Source organism: Hyla sarda, chromosome 13 (assembly GCF_029499605.1).
Source record: "Hyla sarda isolate aHylSar1 chromosome 13, aHylSar1.hap1, whole genome shotgun sequence".
Classification (NCBI taxonomy): Eukaryota; Metazoa; Chordata; class Amphibia; order Anura; family Hylidae; genus Hyla; species Hyla sarda.
In genome coordinates, this window is record NC_079201.1 from 44,067,670 (window position 1) to 44,087,549 (window position 19,880).

General features: G+C 41.9%; 1 protein-coding gene across 10 annotated transcripts in view; it reads right to left on the minus strand.

Moving 5' to 3' along the window:
- The window catches only part of TBC1D16 (TBC1 domain family member 16), a 564,967-nt gene that overhangs the window by 419,965 nt on the left and 125,122 nt on the right, over window positions 1–19,880 (minus strand). For 9 of the 10 annotated variants that reach the window (XR_008849569.1, XR_008849568.1, XM_056550065.1 and 6 more), the window contains one exon: window positions 239–386. The exons of the other annotated variant lie outside the window; for it this stretch is intronic. Coding sequence is in view for 7 of the 9 variants with exons in the window: in XM_056550065.1 (XP_056406040.1) it covers window positions 239–386 (148 nt within the window). In the remaining 2 variants the exon portion in view is untranslated. The remainder of the gene's footprint in view (window positions 1–238; window positions 387–19,880) is intronic. 10 annotated transcript variants of the gene reach the window in all.

Consider the following 19,880-nt stretch of genomic DNA (forward strand, 5'->3'; position numbering starts at 1 on the left):
TTAAAAAAAAAAAAAGTCCTTGATTTTTCCGCCCCCTGGTCCTTGCGCCCTTACTCGACCACTTGGTCTGCCTAATGCAAGCGCCAGGCCTGCGGGCACCCAGCACACAGAAGAGCCACATTAAAGTGTGTAAAGAGCCGCATGTGGTTCGCGAGCCGCGGCTTGCCGACCACTGATCCACACTATACTGAATATCAGTTTTCCTTTAATTAAATTTTCAAATTTGATTGTGACTCACCTTCTCCTTGAGTTGAGCTTCACAGCAGTATTTCCATTGTTGGAAAACTTCTGATAACTTATCCAGACCACCATGATGGAAATGGAAAACTTTGTACTGACTTTCCCTGCTGGCTATCACCAACTGTCCACTGGTACCAGTTTCATCACTGAAAAATAATAAAACTCAATTATGTGTAAATGTTAAAGAAAATATAAGACCCCTATCCTGAGACACTAGCTATATTTTTTAATTATAACATGCAATCAATCTGAAAACTCTTCCCTCGATTAAAGCGCAACTGTCATGAAATCAGGGTGCAATAACCTGCACACAGCCTTTGTACTGTGTGCAGGTGGTGGGTATAGCAATGTTTTTACCTAATATTTGCAGGCTTTCTTTACCCCAAAAAATGCTTTTGATCAAAGCCACTGACTGTCGGATAGGTGCTGAGACCACTGTGTGATTGACACACAGGTCCCAGCGCATGCGCCCTTTAGATAATCTAATGTGCGCACCGTGCGCGTGTCATCCAGCTAGCAATGCGCTAAAAGAGGGCAGCGGGAGCAAGTGCTCACTGGGGGAGCGAGCGCTTGCTGGATGACACACAGCGGCACGCACGCTAGATTAGCTGAAGGGCGCATGCACTGGGACTTGGGTGTCAATCACACAGTGGTCCCAGTGTTGACATACAGGGGGTGGGCGTGGCGGCGGGGCATTGCATACCTCGCGCCACACCTATCCAACAGTCAGTGGCTTTGATCAAAAGAATTTTTGGGGGGTAATGAAAGCCTGCAAATATTAGGTAAAAACATTGCTATACCCACCACCTGCACACAGTACAAAGGCTGTGTGCAGGTTATTGCACCCAGATTTCATGACAGTTGCGCTTTAACCTTTAGGATATTATAAAAACCCCTCAATAAAGATGTACTTTGAGATAGCTGACTAGTAAATATACTGCTGATAAGGCATTGGCATAATGAATGTACCATGCGCTCATCGGATGATTTTTTTAGTAAAATGGAGAAACCTCATCCGACCCCCATGTCAGCTTTTAATAGACACATATCAAACTGTATAAGATATAAATGAAACAGTCATACTAGGCTATAGGCGGGGGGGGGGGGGGGGAATTAAATTTTATAGCTTAGTTGGACTGTTTCATTTATATTTTATAGTGTTATATTTGGCACATACTGTGGAACACAGTATCCTCGGCTTAGGCCCCTTCTGTTTTATGTAGAGCTCCCACACATATGTATTTTGTATTTACATATAAAACTGTAATCATATAAATATGCCTGAGACTTTTCAATACAGGGGAAAATACTCTTGATACTCTAGGCACTGGGTGTCTGTGCGATTTCCTCCGATATGCAGTATATATATTGTATCAGGCCTACTCACAGGGGTCTGATGAACCAGTTCTGAGCTCTGATAATCAGTCAATCTGAAAAGACTTCTTGGCTAGTAAGGCGCAGTTATCTGGCATAGACCACCCATATCTACAACTGTGGACTTCAAAACCTGTCCAGGTCACAGGTGAGCATTTCTGTCACTATCTTCACCTTGTACTAAGGGGGTCTTGGATTAACTACCTTTGTCTCGCAAGTTATTTTAATAGAATACCCACGTGAGTTTATATGTTTAATGTTTGTCTTTTGTACGCTCTGCTATTGTGTTCTTTTTACATGTAACTGATTACTGATTTTTCCTGACCGTCATTAGCCTGTCTTGTAAGTTTGGATGTGGTTTTAAAGTTAGTGCATAGAATTTATCAAGACCACAGAGAAGAGTTGTATCCTTTGTCTTTGGTAGTTTAAAGGGGTATTCCAGGATTTTTTTTTTTTACAGGGGCTGTAAAGTTAGTGTAGTTCATAATATAGAGTCTGTACCTGTGTGTGACTGTTTTCTCACAATTCTTCTGTGATTTTCACCCCACTATTTATTTTTAACAGCATAAAAAATGACTGTTGTCTCAGATTTTTCCCAGCTTGCAATGCGGCCGAAACCTGACTTACTAGTCAGCTGATGACCGGGAGCCTGTCTGCTTCAATGGGTAGAGAGATCAATCTGCAACTAATGCAACAGCTGTAGGCACCCTGATTGAAAACCACAGGTCTTTTGTTTCAATGGGTGGGGTGGCTGATGTGTTAGAGGGAGGAAAATGGCATTGTGGGATTTGTAGTCAAAAAAACATAAGTCAAACAGGAAATAAAAGTTCACAAAAAGCTAGCCACAGTGTTATGGTAATCTCATGACATAGCCATTTAGCCCCAATACAAGCGCAGATCCTTCCTAAGCATGTCCATTACTGTTTGCCAGGTACATACTAAAATCACCATATGGTGGAGAACCCCTTTAAAGAGGTACTCCGGCGCTAAGACATCTTATCCTCTATCCAAAGGATAGGGGATAAGATGCCTGATCACGGGGGTCCCGGCGCTGGGGACCCCCGTGATCTTTCACGCCGCACCCCGTTAGAATCAGCTCCCGGAGCGTGCTCGCTCCGGGTCGGATTACTGGCGATCACGGGGACGGAGCATAGTGACGTCACGGCTTGGCCCCCATGTGACGTCACGCTTCCTCCCATAGTCTTGCATTGAGGGGCGTGACGTTACAGGGGGGCGGAGTCATGACGTCACTATGCTCCATCCCCGTGATCGCCAGTAATCAGACCCGGAGCAAGCACGCTCCGGAGGCTGATTCTAACGGGGTGCGGCGTGAAAGATCACGGGGGTCTCCAGCGCCGGGACCCCCATGATCAGGCATCTTATCCCCTATACTTTGGATAGGGGATAAGATGTCTTAGCGCAGGAGTACCCCTTTAAGTTATGGGTGTGTGTGTTTTGGGGAGATTTAAAGGTTAATCTCCAGGTGAGATTCTACGGTTAAAGGGGTGCTCTGGGGAAGAAAAATAAAAATGCCCCAAAGCCACCACAATACCTGTTCTGTGTCCCCTGTAGTTATCCTGCTGTCTCCTGAATATTCTTTTTTCCTTGCAGCCCAAACTACAATGCCCAGAAGTCAAGGCAGCTCTGTGTAATGGCTGCCAGCCAATTGCTTTCACTATCTGTGTGCATACTGTGTTGTTGTAAACAGTCAGCAGCACACAATACATGTCTTTTCTTTCTTGCTATGCTCTGAATGGCAGACGTCAGTGATTAGATCTACAGCAGGAAAAGAGCAGCATTATGCGCTGAGTTGTGACTGGGAATCTTCACAGGAGACGCTGGCAAGATCCTCATACAGGGAGAGGAAGGAGAGGGGAGGTGTGTCTGTGAAGCCTGATATCCCATGGGGTTTGTCTTGCAGAAGGGAGTGGCTAGTCTCAGTGAGGGGTTTACACGAAGACCAGCAGGGATCTGAATATGACATCTTTCTCTCACTCCCTGCAAGTAAGTGACCGCTGAAAGAGGTAAGCTACTCTATATAGCTAATGAATGATATTTAGACAAATAAATAGGTTGGTGAGAGGGAAAGGATGGGCTATGGGTTTAGTTCCCCAGAGTACCTCTTTAATTTCTGTGTTGTAACTCGTGGTTGATCCCTACAGTTGGATTATTTTTAAAGTGTAATGGGGCTAATGCTAGTCCAAAGGATATTCAGTGGTGTAGCTATAGAGGTCGCAATTGTGGCCAGTTCCCATAGCCTGGGGGGCCCCTAGTGCCCCACTGCCACTACACTATGTGTTCCCTCCTCCTTGCTGCCCATAGCTGCATTGCTTGGTCACACAGACCCATTGACGCAGCTCCGCAAGGAAGAGAAGTGCTGGAAGAGGAGGGTGAGGGCTCCGGGTTTTACTGAGGATTCCCGACTCACCCGTGCCAAGGCCCCGCCCCAACAAACAGTGGCTCCGCCCCCAACGGCTGCAGTGTTTCCCCAGGAGGCTGCAGCAGGACTTGCCATTGCCCACGAACTGCAAAAACCTAGGTAAGATTTTTTTTTTTTTAAACAATGTGGGAAGCAGTGATTCCCAACCAGAACCTTCCAGATGTTGCAATGCAAAACTACAACTCTCAGCATGCCTTTGGCTGTCTGGGCATGCTGGGAGTTATACAGGGTGGGCCATTAATATGGATACACCTTAATAAAATGGGAATGGTTGGTGATATTAACTTCCTGTTTGTGGCACATTAGTATATGTGAGGGGGGAAACTTTTCAAGATGGGTGGTGACCATGGCGGCCATTTTGAAGTCGGCCATTTTGAATCCAACTTTTGTTTTTTCAATAGGAAGAGGGTCATGTGACATCAAACTTATTGGGAATTCACAAGAAAAAACAATGATGTGCTTGGTTTTAACGTAACTTTATTCTTTCATGAGTTATTCACAAGTTTCTGACCACTTCTAAAATGTGTCCAATGTGCTGCCCATTGTGTTGGATTGTCAATGCAACCCTCTTCTCCCACTCTTCATACACTGATAGCAACACCGCAGGAGAAATGCTAGCACAGGCTTCCAGTATCCGTAGTTTCAGGTGCTGCACATCTCGTATCTTCACAGCATAGACAATTGCCTTCAGATGACCCCAAAGATAAAAGTCTAAGGGGTTCAGATCGGGAGACTTTGGGGGCCATTTAACTGGCCCACGATGACCAATCCACTTTCCAGGAAACTGTTTATCTAGGAATGCTCGGACCTGACACCAATAATGTGGTGGTGCACCATCTTGCTGGAAAAACTCAGGGAACGTACCAGCTTCAGTGAATAAAGAGGGAAGCACATCAAGTGGATTGGTCATCGTGGGCCAGTCTAATGGCCCCCAAGGTCTCCCGATCTGACCACCTTAGACTTTTATCTTTGGGGTCATCTGAAGGCAATTGTCTATGCTGTGAAGATACGAGATGTGCAGCACCTGAAAATACGGATACTGGAAGCCTGTGCTAATATTTCTCCTGCGGTGTTGCTATCAGTGTGTTGCATTGACAATCCAACACAATGGGCAGCACATTGAACACATTTTATAAGTGGTCAGAAACTTGTAAATAACTCATGAAAGAATAAAGTTACGTTAAAACCAAGCACATCATTGTTTTTCTTGTGAAATTCCCAATAAGTTTGATGTGTCACATGTTTGATGTGTTTCCTATTGAAAAAACAAGTTGGATTCAAAATGGCCGACTTCAAAATGGCCACCATGGTCACCACCCATCTTGAAAAGTTTGCCCCCTCACATATACTAATGTGCCACAAACAGGAAGCTAATATCACCAACCATTCCCATTTTATTAAGGTGTATCCATATAAATGGCTCACCCTGTAGTTTTGCAGCAGTTTGAAGCACCCTGGTTGGGAAACAATGGTATAGCGGGATGGGGGCACTGTTGGAAGAATGGGGGACATTCTGAAGATGGGGGACACCAAGTGGATCAATGTTTCCTAACCAGCATTTTGCTGTTTGGGCATGCTGGGAGTTATGGTTTTGCAACAGCTTAAGGCACCCTGGTTGAGAAACACTTGTACTGCAGGATAGGGGGGAGACTGTGTGAAAGAATGGGGGGCGGGCAGATGATGGGGTCACTAAGTGGAGCAGTGATTACCAACCAGGTTGCTTCCAGATGTTGCAAAACTTCAACTTCCAGCATGCCACAGCCTTTGCCTGTGTGGACAGCTGGGAGTTGTACTTTTGCAGCAGCTGGAGGCACCCTGGTTGGGAAACACATGTATGGAGGCATGATGGGATCACGGAGGGCACAATATCTTAAATGTATCTATCTCCAATCTATCTTTTATCTATCTCTCTCGTATCTATCTATAAGGGCTGCACGATATATCGTGTTCGCAATCGAATCACAATTTTTGAGAATTGCGATATAATAATTTCACCCTATGAAAAAATGTCCGACACAGTGAGCTGCACGCTAAATGTTCTGGGCCGCACCGCAAGGAAGAAGACAAGCAAATTAAACACCAGAGCAGAGTTGGTCACTGGGCTCACAAGTGGAGCAGACTGGCCCCTCCAGCCCGCGTCTCACTGTCTCTCCTTCCATGCAATGTTCAGAGTACTGGGAGGATGTGCCTTAACCCCACCATGGCGGCAGGTGAATGAAGAGAGCACAGGAGCTGAACTCGCTTCATACTGGCTAATGCCAGACATCACCACCAGACATTACATCTGTGTGTCTCCAGCTGTTGCAAAACTACAACTCCCAGCAAGATCATACTGTTTTTGGCGGTCTGGGCATGCTGGGAGTTGTAGTTTTGTAACAACTGGAGACACACTGTGTGAAAACACTGCCCCACGATGACTAAAAAAATTCTGTAAAAAATCTAAACAATGAAAAGTAAATACATGTGAAAAAGCCCCCTCCCCCTTACATAGTTACATAGTTAGTATGGTTGAAAAAAGACAAACGTCCATCAAGTCCAACCAGGGAATTGAAGGGAAGGGTGTAAGGGGATAAGGGAAAGGGATGTAGTTTTATAATTCTGCATAAGCATTAATGTTATTTTGTTCCAGGAATGTATCTAACCCTGATTTAAAGCTGTTAATTGTTCCTGCTGTGACCAGTTCCTGAGGTAGACCGTTCCATAAATTCACAGTCCTCACGGTAAAGAAGGCGTGTCGCCCCTTTAGACTAAACTTTTTCTTCTCCAGACGGAGGGAGTGCCCCCTCGTCCTTTGGGGGGGTTTAAAGTGGAACAGTTTTTCTCCATATTTTTTGTATGGGCCATTTATATACTTATATACGTTTATCATATCCCCCCTTAAACGTCTCTTCTCAAGAATAAACAATTGTAACTCCTTTAATCGCTCCTCATAGCTAAGATGTTCCATGCCCCATATTAGTTTAGTCGCGCGTCTCTGCACCCTTTCCAACTCCGCAGTGTCCCTTTTATGAACAGGCGACCAAAACTGAACAGCATATTCCAGGTGAGGCCGTACCAATGCTTTATAAAGGGGGAGTATTATGTCCCTGTCCCTTGAGTCCATGCCTCTTTTTATACATGACAATATCCTGCTGGCTTTGGAAGCAGCAGCCTGACATTGCATGCTATTCTGTAGTCTGTGATCTACAAGTACACCCAGATCCTTCTCTACCAGTGACTCTGCCAGTTTAATCCCCCCTAAGACATACGACGCATGCAGGTTATTAGTACCCAGATGCATAACTTTACATTTATCCACATTGAACCTCATTTGCCAAGTGGATGCCCAGACACTTAGTCTATCCAAGTCATCTTGTAACTTATGCACATCCTCTATAGACTGTACTGTGCTACAAAGCTTGGTGTCATCTGCAAAGATAGAAACAGAGCTGTTAATACCATCCTCTATATCATTGATAAATAAATTAAACAGCAGCGGGCCCAGTACTGAACCTTGGGGTACACCACTAATAACCGGGGACCAATCAGAGTACGAATCATTGACCACCACTCTCTGGGTACGATCCATGAGCCAGTGTTCAATTCAGTTACAAACTAAAGTTTCCAAGCCCAAGGACCTTAACTTACCTGTCAGACGTCTGTGAGGGACAGTATCAAACGCTTTGGTAAAATCCAGAAACATCCAGAAACATTATATCCACAACCATTATATCCACAGCCATTCCTCTGTCAAGGCTTCTACTCACCTCTTCATAAAAGCAAATTAGATTGGTTTGACAACTTCTATCCTTAGTAAACCCATGCTGCCTATCACTTATAATACTATTATCCCCTATGTATTCCTGTATGTAATCCCTTATAAGTCCTTCAAACAATTAACCCACAATGCACGTTAGACTTACCGGTCTATAATTGCCTGGCGAAGACCTAGAGCCCTTCTTGAAGATTGGTACCACATTCGCCTTGCGCCAGTCCCTTGGCACAATACCAGACACCAGAGAATCTCTAAATATCATGAACAAGGGTACAGATATTACTGAACTTACCTCTCTAAGAACTCTTGGGTGTAGTCCATCCGGCCCTGGAGATTTGCTTACATTTACTTTACTTAACTTACCTTGTACCATCTCTACATTAAGCCAGTTCAATACATTATATGATGTGTTACCAGCACTGACCTGGCCAATGTCAGCTCCTTCTTCCATAGTATATACAGAACTAAAGAACCCATTCAGTAGCTCCGCCTTGCCCGTGACAACCTCCCCATTATCATTATTAAGGGGTCCTAGATGCTCTGTCCTTGTTTTTTTTGTATTTATATATCTAAAAAAATATTTAGGATTAGTTTTGCTTTCTTTGGCCACCTGTCTCTCATTTTGAATTTTTGCTGTTTTTATTACATTTTTACAGATTTTATTAAGCTCCTTGTACTGTTTAAATGTTATAGCTGACCCATCAGATTTGAATTTTTTGAAGGCTATTTTTTTGTTGTTTATTGCTCTTTTAACCTCATTTGTCAGCCATGTAGGATTTAGTTTTAATCATTTATATTTGTTCGCCTTTGGTATATATTTAGCTGTATAGTTATTTAGAGTTGATTTAAAGATGTCACATTTACCCCTTAAAAAAAAAGAATACATTTCCTCTCCCCCCCCCCCACACATTTTTCAAATAGAATGAACCAAAATAATCCTAAACATATGTGGTATCACCACGTGCATAAACGTTCCAGACAATTAAAATATAACATTAATGAAACCATGCAGTCAATGGCATAAATGTAAAAAAATTAAAATACAAAGTCCAGAATTGCTGATTTTTGGTCAGTTCATATAGCAAGAAAAAAAAAGTTATCAAAAAGTCCCATCAAAACAGAAATGGCCCCAATAGAAAAAAATAAAGATGACAATGCAAAAAAATACGCCCTCTTACAGCCCCATATATGGAAAATTAAGAAAGTTCTAGGGGTCAGAAATGGACATTTTAACTACTTCATTTTAAGTACTCCAGTGCAGTAAAACTTACCCCCATCCAAAGCATGACTCATTGGGCTATGACAAAATTACATGTAAAACTGAAGGCAGAATTTGTAATCAGTTTATGATGATGACAAAACTAGTTATATGGGCTTTGATAATTATTGTAGAAACAATGGCGGCGCTCTCTCCCCAGTCCTGATCCAGTAGTAGTGCCACCCTCATATAATAGTAATCTATACCCTACTTTGCCAGTTTTACAGAATGAAGGTCCTGTAGAGTGGGTCTGTCCACATTGTGGTCAGCAGAATCCACCAGAGGTTCATTATTGTGTTCAGTGTGGGGGACCCAGACCAGGTTGTCCAGATGTTTTTCCAATGTTGCCTCCAACTCCTGGTAGATCTGGTCCTGCTGTTAAAACGATGGTGAAATCCCCACGAGCTTGCTGCTGCACCTGTGTATAAAAGTGTTCCTAGGTAACGCCCCTGGTAATGCCTAGTAATCAATTAACTATGGCTAACTCTCTCCCTGACACATAAAAGTCCGGTTATGTTTCCAAGACAAAAATCATGGTACACAAACTGGTTTGACTTAGAATCGGTAATTGAAACCAAAGGTGGTGATCTTCTCAGGCATAGAATTATGCATGGGAGAGAGGACAGTGTGCCAGATGTTGTGAATGAGAAGTCCAAAGAAAGCGACAGACAGTATGTGGAAGCGATTGCAGCATGGGCCTTAGATAAGAGAGAATGCATGCAGGCATTACTGTATAACATTAAACAGGGATAGGATGAGCCAGTTAGAGAATATTTGACCAGAATAGAATTGGAATGGGAAGATAAGGGCTATGAGGCTAGGAATCCAAAAGATGTCATACTTCTACTTGATGTAGCTATGGCAGGGTTCAGAAAGTCTATAAAAAAAAGATAGTCTTCTCCACTCAGGTCTAGCAAGTTCTAACTTTTTCTGTAATACAGGAATTCGTCTTTGGGGTTGAGCAAGCACTAGCTAGCACCAAAGTAACTCTTGCTGCTACTGCAATGGTGGTAGAGGAGTTAAAAGAGAAATTGTAATGCCTCACCTCAAGCCATCCTTGACAGTTGACGACGAGGATGGGATTTTCCGTTCCCTGGACCACACTCGAGGGAAGAGCCAAGTTTGGTGGACCGACACCCAGACATCCAGGGCAACCCAGAACTGTCCAAACTAGGAGTCAAATCTCCACAAAAACAGGTAAGTCTGCTGATTTCTTTATGAAACTGTAGCTTATCTGTGTGTCCTTTGGGCAGACCTGGGAGCCTGAGAGATGGCCTTTGTTGACCCTCTAGAATTAGCCCCAGTGATGGGGAATCTTCCCCGTGTGGCCTCAATTTCACAGAGGAGTTCTAGTGACAGGTAACTGATTGCTGCTGTATTAATCTAAGTCCACAATTTAGCATATAGGGAGAAGTTGTGAGAGAAGCAGTAAAATGTGCTTTTTGCCAACCTTAAAGGGGTATTCCAGGAATTTTTATTTGACTATGCTACAGGGGCTGTAAAGTTAGTGTAGTTCATAATATAGTCTCTGTACCTGTGTGTGATGGTTTTCTCACAATTCTTCTGTGATTTTCACCCCACTATTTATTTTTACCAGCATACAAAATGACTGCTGTCTCGGATTTTTCCAAGCTTGCTATGTGGCCGAGACCTGACTCACTAGTCAGCTGATGACAGGGAGCCTGTCTGCTTCAATGGGTGGAGAGATCAATCGGCAACTAATGCAACAGCTGGAGGCACCCTGATTGAAAACCACAGGTCTTTTGATGGATGCAGCTCATTTATGTTTCAATGGGTGGGGTGGCTGATGTGTGGGTGGGAGGAAGATGGCATTGTGGGATTTGTATTCAAAAATAGAAAAGTCAAACAGGAAATACTAGTTCACAAACAGCAAGCCACAGTATTATGGTAATCTCACAACATAGCCATTTAGCCCCAAGATGAACGCAGATCCTTCCTAAGCATGTCCATTACTGTCTGCCAGGTACATACTAAAATCCCCTTATGCTGGATAACCCCTTTAACATAAAAAATGTACCACTTAAGATTTTTTTTCTTTTTATTTTTTTTTTGCATTTTTGGAGCTTTAGGGAATCTAACAGACATTTTCAATTCACAATTTAAGATTTATTTTGGATCTCTTTTCAGCTTTAGGGAATTTAACAGACATTTTTCGATTCGGGAAAACGTTTTGCTTGGATTTAGATTTTTGAGTTTCCTTGATCTACTCAGTGGATACGGTCAAGGGAATTAAAAGTGCCGTAGATTTTTCAATTCGTTTTTTCTCTTTCTTATTTTATCTCTGGTAAATAGGTGTGCATCTGGTAAATTTTGTGTTATGTACTTCTGATATTACATCAGTCAAGTAAAGTACTGTTGTGTATCCTATTGCTGGTAAATCCAGTACAGTATATTTTTTCTGTATCCTTGATATCTTTTTAGTGCACTGCTGATATCATGTATCAGTTCAATATCCTTTCGTACCAGATGATTAGTATAAGGAAACAAATTTTGGTTGTACCTATACGCACCCTTTTTCTTGTGCTAAGTACAGATCTTTGTACAGTCGATATATCCTCTGAGAGATCTTGTTAATAGGGTAATTACTCCCCAACAATTCCTTAAAAACTTTTAAATGGTTAAACTTGGATAGATGTGAACAGTCTGCAGCCAGACTTAGATAGACAAGGTAGAACTGTATTTAAATGTGTCAGTTAACTGAGCCCTAATGTTTTTTTTTTTTATGTCCGAAGAAATGGGTGACTGAGTTGTGCAAAGAGAAGGATGTATGGCTGTGTAAAGAACTGTGCAGAGTGTGCAAAGATGGGAAATATATAGAAGTTTCAAAACTGTGTCTGTGTTGTAAAATAAGTTGTTGAGTAGGATTGATTGTCTCAATGTCTCAAAGATTGTTCCTTGGTGGTTTTGGGATATTGTAGTTTGAGTGGACATATGGCTGTGTGCATGGTGTTGAGGAAATTGGGGTTTTTGGTCCGGTGTGTGCAAGTGGTAGGAGCAGATTGTTGTAAATTGCTTGATAGGATTAGAGAGATGGTGTCAGAGATAGAGACTCAATGTTTTGATGGAAAATCAGTGGTGAGTGAAGGGAAAGCATGTGGATATTAAGGCAGTTGAAAGTTTGGAATATACTGATGTTTAATTGATAGAGGTATTCATATACAGCAGTGTTATATACAGTATTTATATACAGTTATAAGCTTAAAGGCAAAGGAAAATAAAGGTGACTGCTGCTGTTTAGGAGGATGATGCTGCAGAAGACGCAGACCCAAGGAGTTGGATTAGCAGGGCTGAAAGTGTTCATATAAGTGATATTATGGTACAAGAATGTAGAAGAGTCCAAAAAGTTTGCTGAAACTGTAAAAAGTGTTAATCCTTTGTTCAGGGATATTTGGTGCTGTGGAATGCCGATGGTGTGCTAGGTCTCTGGGAAAGCTGGGTGTATGTAGTCATATGATGACGTTCATACAATGGTTCTTATGATATAAAGTATATTGTATATGTGTGATGTGTATTAATGAATCAGGAATGTATGGAATAGTAACATAGTTCATGAGGTTGAAAAAAGACTAGAGTCCATCAAGTTCAACCTATATCCCTAATGAGTCCCTACTGAGTTGATCCAGAGGAAGGCAAAAACCCTCATACTAGAGGTAAAAATTTCTTCCCGACTCCAAATATGGCAGAAAGAATAAATCCCTGGATCAACGTTCTGTTCCTATAAATCTAGTTGACATACCCAGCGATGTTATTACTCTCCAAGAATGCATCCAGACCCGTTTTGAACTCTTTTACACCACTAAATAACCCTAATTCTGATAATCTTTCTGGGTAATGTAGTCCTCCCATTCCCCGTATTACTCTGGTTGCCCGTCTTTGAACCCTCTCCAGCTCCACTATATCTTTCTTGTACACTGGTGCCCAGTACTGTACACAGTATTCCATGTGTGGTCTGACTAGTGATTTGTACAGCGGTAGAATTATTTCCTTGTTGTGGGCATCTATGCCCCTATTGATGCACCCCATGATTTTATTAGCCTTGGCAGCAGCTGCCCGACACTGGTTACTACAGCTAAATTTACTGTTAACGAAGACCAGTGAATGTTTTCTCTGTGAAGCTGTTTGTGTTGATTGAGTTAATTGAACTTTTTGATGATATTTCATTAATTTCCTTGTCTTCACAGTTGCACAGGATGGATGCCAAAAAAAAATAATGAAATTTATCAGGAAATGCGATTAATTGTCTGATTATATTACAGGAGTAACAAGAGAATAAGTTTGGCCAAGGAAAATAAAATAAGATAAAAAGAAAAAAAGTGATCACTATTTAATTGATAAATATTACCTAAATATTTAAAATCAGATATGTTTTTCCTTGAAAGAGCTCTATATATTTTTCATTCTTTTACATTTTTGGTGAGAATGTAGGCCCTGTGTGTTGTATGTCGGTATTGTTACATGTGTCTTGTATGTCTGTTGTTAAGTAGCACAGAAATCCAGTGAGATACTGGACGTTCAAATGTTGTTGAAGACTGAGCAAGCTTGAGGGAAAGCAGAGGGCCAGACTCAAAGGGGCAGTGACTGGTGACAGAGATTTGGGAGGAGTAAGGTGGGGCTTACAGGGAGAATGACAGCCTCCTCTTCTTAAATACAAAAATCACACATGAAGAAAATTTACTGTTTCAAACTGATTATGTTTATAGGACCTGCATTCACAATGTGATATACCTATTCATTTTACATTGGATTTATTTGAATAATATCAATTTTGAGTGGATAATTTAATAAAAATAATTTAATGTAATCTAAAGATGCTGAAAAGAAGACTGTAAATCCTTCTTAAATAAATCATGGTTTAATAAGTGACAAAATATATAATTTCATGGTAATCAAAATGTGCAGTAATACATTTAGTATATATGTTATTTTTAAGGAGATGTAACGGGGGGGGGGGGGGGGGGAGAATAGCAGCCCACATACACAGCTGCAGCTGAACTCATTTCTTCCTTGTTTTGGTTTGTTTTTCCTCACAGATACTGTTAAGTCACATTTTCTGTTTTGCATCATTAATTTACCTTTTAACTACTTTTCAGGCCTTGTAGTCCAGGCATGCTAGGAGTTGTAGTTCTGTAACATCTGGACCTTCATATGTTGCAAAACTACAACTCCCAGCATGCTGGGAGTTGTAGTTTTGCAACAACTGGAGGAGAAAAGTTTTGAGACCGCTAAGTAGTGGTGTCCAAACTGTAGCCCTCCAGATGTTACAAAACCAACTCCAAACATGCCCAGACTGCCCAGGCATGCTGGGAGTTGTAGTTTTGCAACATCTGGAAGAGCATCCCCAAACTGCGGCCCTCCAGATGTTGCAAAACTACATGATGCACGGACAGCCAAAGGGCATGCTGGGAGTTGTAGTTTTGCAACAGCTCGAGGTTTGCCCCACCCCCGCCCATGTGAATGTACAGGGTACATTCACACGGGAGGGTTTACAGCGAGTTTCACGCTGCAAGTTTGAGATGCAACATATTTCCGCTGCAGCTCAAACTCCCAGCGGGAAACTCACTGTGAACCAGACCGTGTGAATGTACCCTAAAAACACTACACTACACAAAATAAAAAAGTAAAACACTACATATACACCCCTACACAGTAAACCCCCCCCCCCCCCCAATAAAAATGAAAAAACATCAGGTACGGCAGTGTTTCCAAAATGGAACCTCCAGCTGTTGCAAAACAACTCCCAGTATCCCCGAACAGCCATTGACTGTCCAGGCATACTGGGAGTTATGCACCCTGTTTGGGAATCACTGGTGTAGAATACCCCTATATCCACCCCTATGCAATCCCCAATTTAGTCCTCAAATGCGCATGGCAATCTCTCACTTTGGAGGCCTGTCTTATTTCAAGGCAACAGTTTAGGACCACATATATGGGGTATTTCCGTACTCGGGAGAAATTGCCTAACAAATTTTGGGGGGCATTTTCTCCATTTATCCCTTATGAAAAGGTAAAGCTGGGGTCTACTCCAGCATGTTATTGTAAAAAAAAATATTTTTTTTACAGTAACTTGCTGGTGTTGCCCCATACTTTTTATTTTCACAAAAAGGTAAAAGGAAAAAAAGTCCCACAAAATATGTAACGCAATTTCTCCTCAGTACGGAAATACCCCATATATGTACGTAAATGCTCTGCGGGCACACAACAAAGCTCAGGAGTGATAGAGCTCCATGTATATTTGAGGTAATTTGCACAGAGGTGGCTGATTGTCACAGCGGTTCTGACATAAAACGCCAAAAAAAAAAACACCCACATGTGACCCCACTTTTTGAAGATACACCCCTAAAGGAACATAACAAGGGGTATAGTGAGCCTTAATTACCCACAGGTGTTTGAAGAATTTTCGCTGAAAATGAAAAAGCTTAATTTTTTTCCCTAAAATGCTGATGTTATCCCAACTTTTTCATTTTCACAAGAGGTAATAGGAAAAAAGACCCCCAAAATTTGTAACCCCATTTCTTCTGAGTATATAAATACCCCGCATGTGGAAGTAAAGTGCTCTGCGGGCGAACTACAGGGCTCAGAAGAGAAGCAGCGCCATTTGGCTTTTGGAGAAAGAATTTGGCTGGAATTGAAGGCCACATGTGTTTACAAAGCCCCCATGGTGCCAGAACAGTGGACCCCATTTTGGAACTAAACTACTCATATAATGTAATAAGGGTGCAGTGAACATTTACACCCTACAGGTGTCTGACAGATTTTTGGAACAGTGGTCTGTGAAAATGAAAAATGTCATTTTTCATTTGCACAGCCCACTGTTCTAAAAGTCTGTCAAACACCAGTGGGGTGTAAATGCTCACTGTACCCCTTATTAAATTCTGTGAGGGGTGTAGTTTCCAAAATGGGGTCACATGTGGGGGGGGGGTTTCCACTGTTCTGGCACCATGGGGGCTTTGTACGCACATGGCCCCTGACTTCCATTCCAAACAAATTCCCTCTCCAAAAGCTCCTTTTCTTTTGAGCATTGTAGTGGGCCAGCAGAGCACTTGACGTCCGCATATGGGGTATTTCCATACTCCGAAGAGATGGGGTTACAAATTTTGGGGGGCATTTTCTCCTATTACCTCCTGTAAAAATGGTAAATTTAGGGAAAAAAACTGCATTTTTGTGAAAAAAAAATAAATTTCTTTCATTTACACATCCAAATGTAACCAAAAGTTGTCAAACACCTGTGGGGTGTTAAGGCTTACTGTACCCCTCCTTATGTGCCTTGAGGGGTGTAGATTCCAAAATAGTATGCTATGTGTTTTAGTTTTTTTTTTTGCTGTTATGGAACCATAGGGACTTTCTAAATGCGACATGCCCCCCTAAAACCATTTCAGCAGAATTCACTCTCCAAAATCCCAATGTTGCTCCTTCGCTTATGAGCCCTCTAGTGCACCAACAGAGCACTTTACGTTCACATATGAGGTATTTCCTTACTTGAGAGAAATTGGGTAACACATTTTGGTGGACATTATCTCCTTTTATCCCTTGTAAAAATTCAAAAACAGGGTCTACAAGAACATGTTAGTGTAAAAAAATTGAGATTTTGAATTTTCTCCTTCAATTTGCTGCTATTCCTGTGAAACATCCAAAGGGTTAACAAATGTTCTGAATATCACTTTGTATACTTTGATGGGTGCAGTTTTTATAATGGGGTAATTTGTGGCGTATTTCTAATATGATGAACCCTCAAATCCACTTCAAAACTGAACTGGTCCCTGAAAAATTTCGATTTTGAAAATTTTGTGAAAAACTAGAAAAATGCTGCTGAACTTTGAAGCCCTCTGATGTCTTCCAAAAGTAAAAACATGTCAACTTTATGATGCAACCATAAAGTAGACATATTGTATATGTTAATCAATATATAATTTATTTGGTATGTCTATTTTCTTCACAAGCAGAGAGTTTCAAAGTTAGAAAAATGCAAAATTTGTAATTTTTTCATTAAATTTTGGAATTTTTCACCAAGAAATGATGCAAGTATCGACGGAAATTTACCACTAAGATAAAGTAGAACATGTCACAAAAAAAAACTTCATAAGTAAAAGCATCCCAGAGTTATTAATGCTTAACCTCTTAAGGACGGTGGGCGTATCCATACGCCCCCGTTTTAAAGTCGTTAAGGACTGAGGGCGTATGGATACTGGACCGGGATGCCTGCTGAAATCATTCAGCACGCATCCCGGCACATCACCGAGGGGGGTCCTGAGACCCCCCCCATGTCATCGATCGCAGGAAATCGCATGTCAATTCAAACATGCGATTTTCTGCTATTCCGGGCTAATCGGGTCTCTGCTGATCGCCCGGAAAATAGGGATGATCGGAGCTGTCAGTGACAGCCCGTATCATCCAAACGGATAGGATGATCCTATCCCCTGCCATTAGTCATCACTGAGTACTGATCAATGGTTGAAGACAGGGGGGGGGGTTACCATGGAAACCCCCCGTTCTGCCCACCCCTGGATGTCGGGCAGAACGGAGGGAGAAGATGGCGGCCGGCCCCTGTAAAGAAGATGTGGTGGGGAAAGCCGATCATCGGTGGCATCAGTGGAGATTAGTGGCGCAGGTAGGGAGGAGATGGCGCGGAGCATCAAGGAAGGTGGCATTAAAGTGATCATTACTGCTGCCTTCCTAGTGGTTGCCAAACTGCAACTCCCCGCATGCCGGCTGTCTGGGTATGCTGGGAGTTTTAGTTTGGCAACATCTGGAGGGTCACAGTTTGGAGACCACTATTACAGTGGTGCCCAAACGGTAGCCCTCCAGATGTTGCAAAACTACAACTCTCAGCATGCCTAGACTGCCCAGGCATGCTGGGAGTTGTTGTTCTGTAACATCTGTCCCTTCAGATTTAGCAATTTTCATGAAAATTTTGAAAATTGCTGCTACACTTTGAAGCCCTCTAATGTTTTCAAAAAGTAAAAATATGTTCATTTTATGATGCCAACATAAAGTAGACATATTGTATTTGTGAATCAATATAAAGGTTATTTGGAATATCCATTTTCCTTACAAGCAGAGAGTTTTAAAGTTAGAAAAATGCTAAATTTTCATGAAATTTGGGGATTTTTCACCAAGAAAGGATGCAAGTAACAACGAAAATTTACCACTAAAATAAAGTAGAATATGTCACGAAAAAACTATCTCAGAATAATTGGTAAAAGCATCTCAGAGTTATTAATGCATAAAGTGACAGTGGTCAGAATTGCAAAAAAGGGCTCAGTCCTAAAGGTGAAAAAGGGCTCAGTCCTTAAAGGGTTAAATTGACAATGGTCAGATGTGCAAAAAAATGCTCTGGTCCTTAAGGACAAAATTACCTTGGGTCCTTAAGGGGTTAAAATGATTCTGACTGCCGATCAATATATATATTAACACTTATATATTTATATGCCATTTCTAATGCTGAAAAAAAGATATTTGTTACCTACTCTTAACCTATACACCATGTCCCGTTCCTGATCTTGCTATCTGCTCGTGAATAAGATGGAAACCTTGGAATGACACCAAGATGAGACGTTAGAAGGCAAAACATTTGAGGAAGATACAGATTGTATAGAAGGACAAGGATCTGGAATTTTCCAGTTTAAGAGCGAGAACTTTGGCCAAGAAATAAATAAAATTCTAAATATGCTAATATATACAGAGAAAAAGCTAAAATAACCAATCAAAATGTAACACAATGTGGACGGCATAACTAAACCTCTCTTTTTGGTCAAATGTAAAAACAATGTACTTCCGTGTAATTAAACAGAAACTATTTGATAACTCTATGGGAACATTTCTGACTTTACTGCTGAGGAAAGAGTTTTCATACCAACATTCTGTCTGGTGTGAATTTGCTTATGCCGGCCCTCAGCAATATGCAGCAGTGGTCACTCACATTTTAATGCCTCACCTCAAGCCATCCTTGACACTAATAGCAGCTGTGGTCCATCCAAATATTGATGACTGGAAATCTGAACTACTAGATGATCATCTCACAGCATTCGGACCCCCAACTCTGACAATTTGCTAGAGTCAAAAACTGATGTGGGCGAATTCCAGTGTCATACCGATCTTAACCCTTTAAGGACCAAGCCCATTTTAACCTTAACCCCTTAAGGACACCAGGCTTATCCATACGCCCCAGTTTAAAAGTCCATAAGGACTGAAGGCATATGGGTACGCCCGTGGGAATTTCCGGTCCCCGTTGCTCGCCGGCTCACCTCCTGCGGTTGCTTAGCAACAACTCTCAGCATGCACAGCCAAAGCATGCCCTTCAACTGTCAATGCATGATGATTGTTAAAGTTTTGCAACAGCTGGAGACACATTGGTTGTGAAACAGAGTTTGTTACCTAACTCAGTGTTTTGTTTGCAACCAGTGTGCCTCCAGCTGTTGCAAAAATACAACTCCCAGCATGCACTGAGAGACTGTACATGCTGGGAGTTCTAGTTTTGCAACAGCTGGAGGCACACTGGTTGCAAAACACTGAGTTAAGTAACAAACTCTCAGTGTTTCGCAACCAATGTGCCTCCAGCTGTTGCATAACTAAAACTCCCAGCATGTATGGTATGTCAGTGCATGCTGGGAGTTGTAGTTTTGCAACAGCAACAGCTGGAATGTACAGATTACATTCACACAGGCGGGTTTACAGCGAGTTCTGCTGCAATTTTGAGATGCCGCAAATTTACCGCCGCAGCTCAAACTCCCAGTGAGAAACACACTGTAAACCCGACCATGTGAATGTACCTTAAAAACACTACACTACACTACACT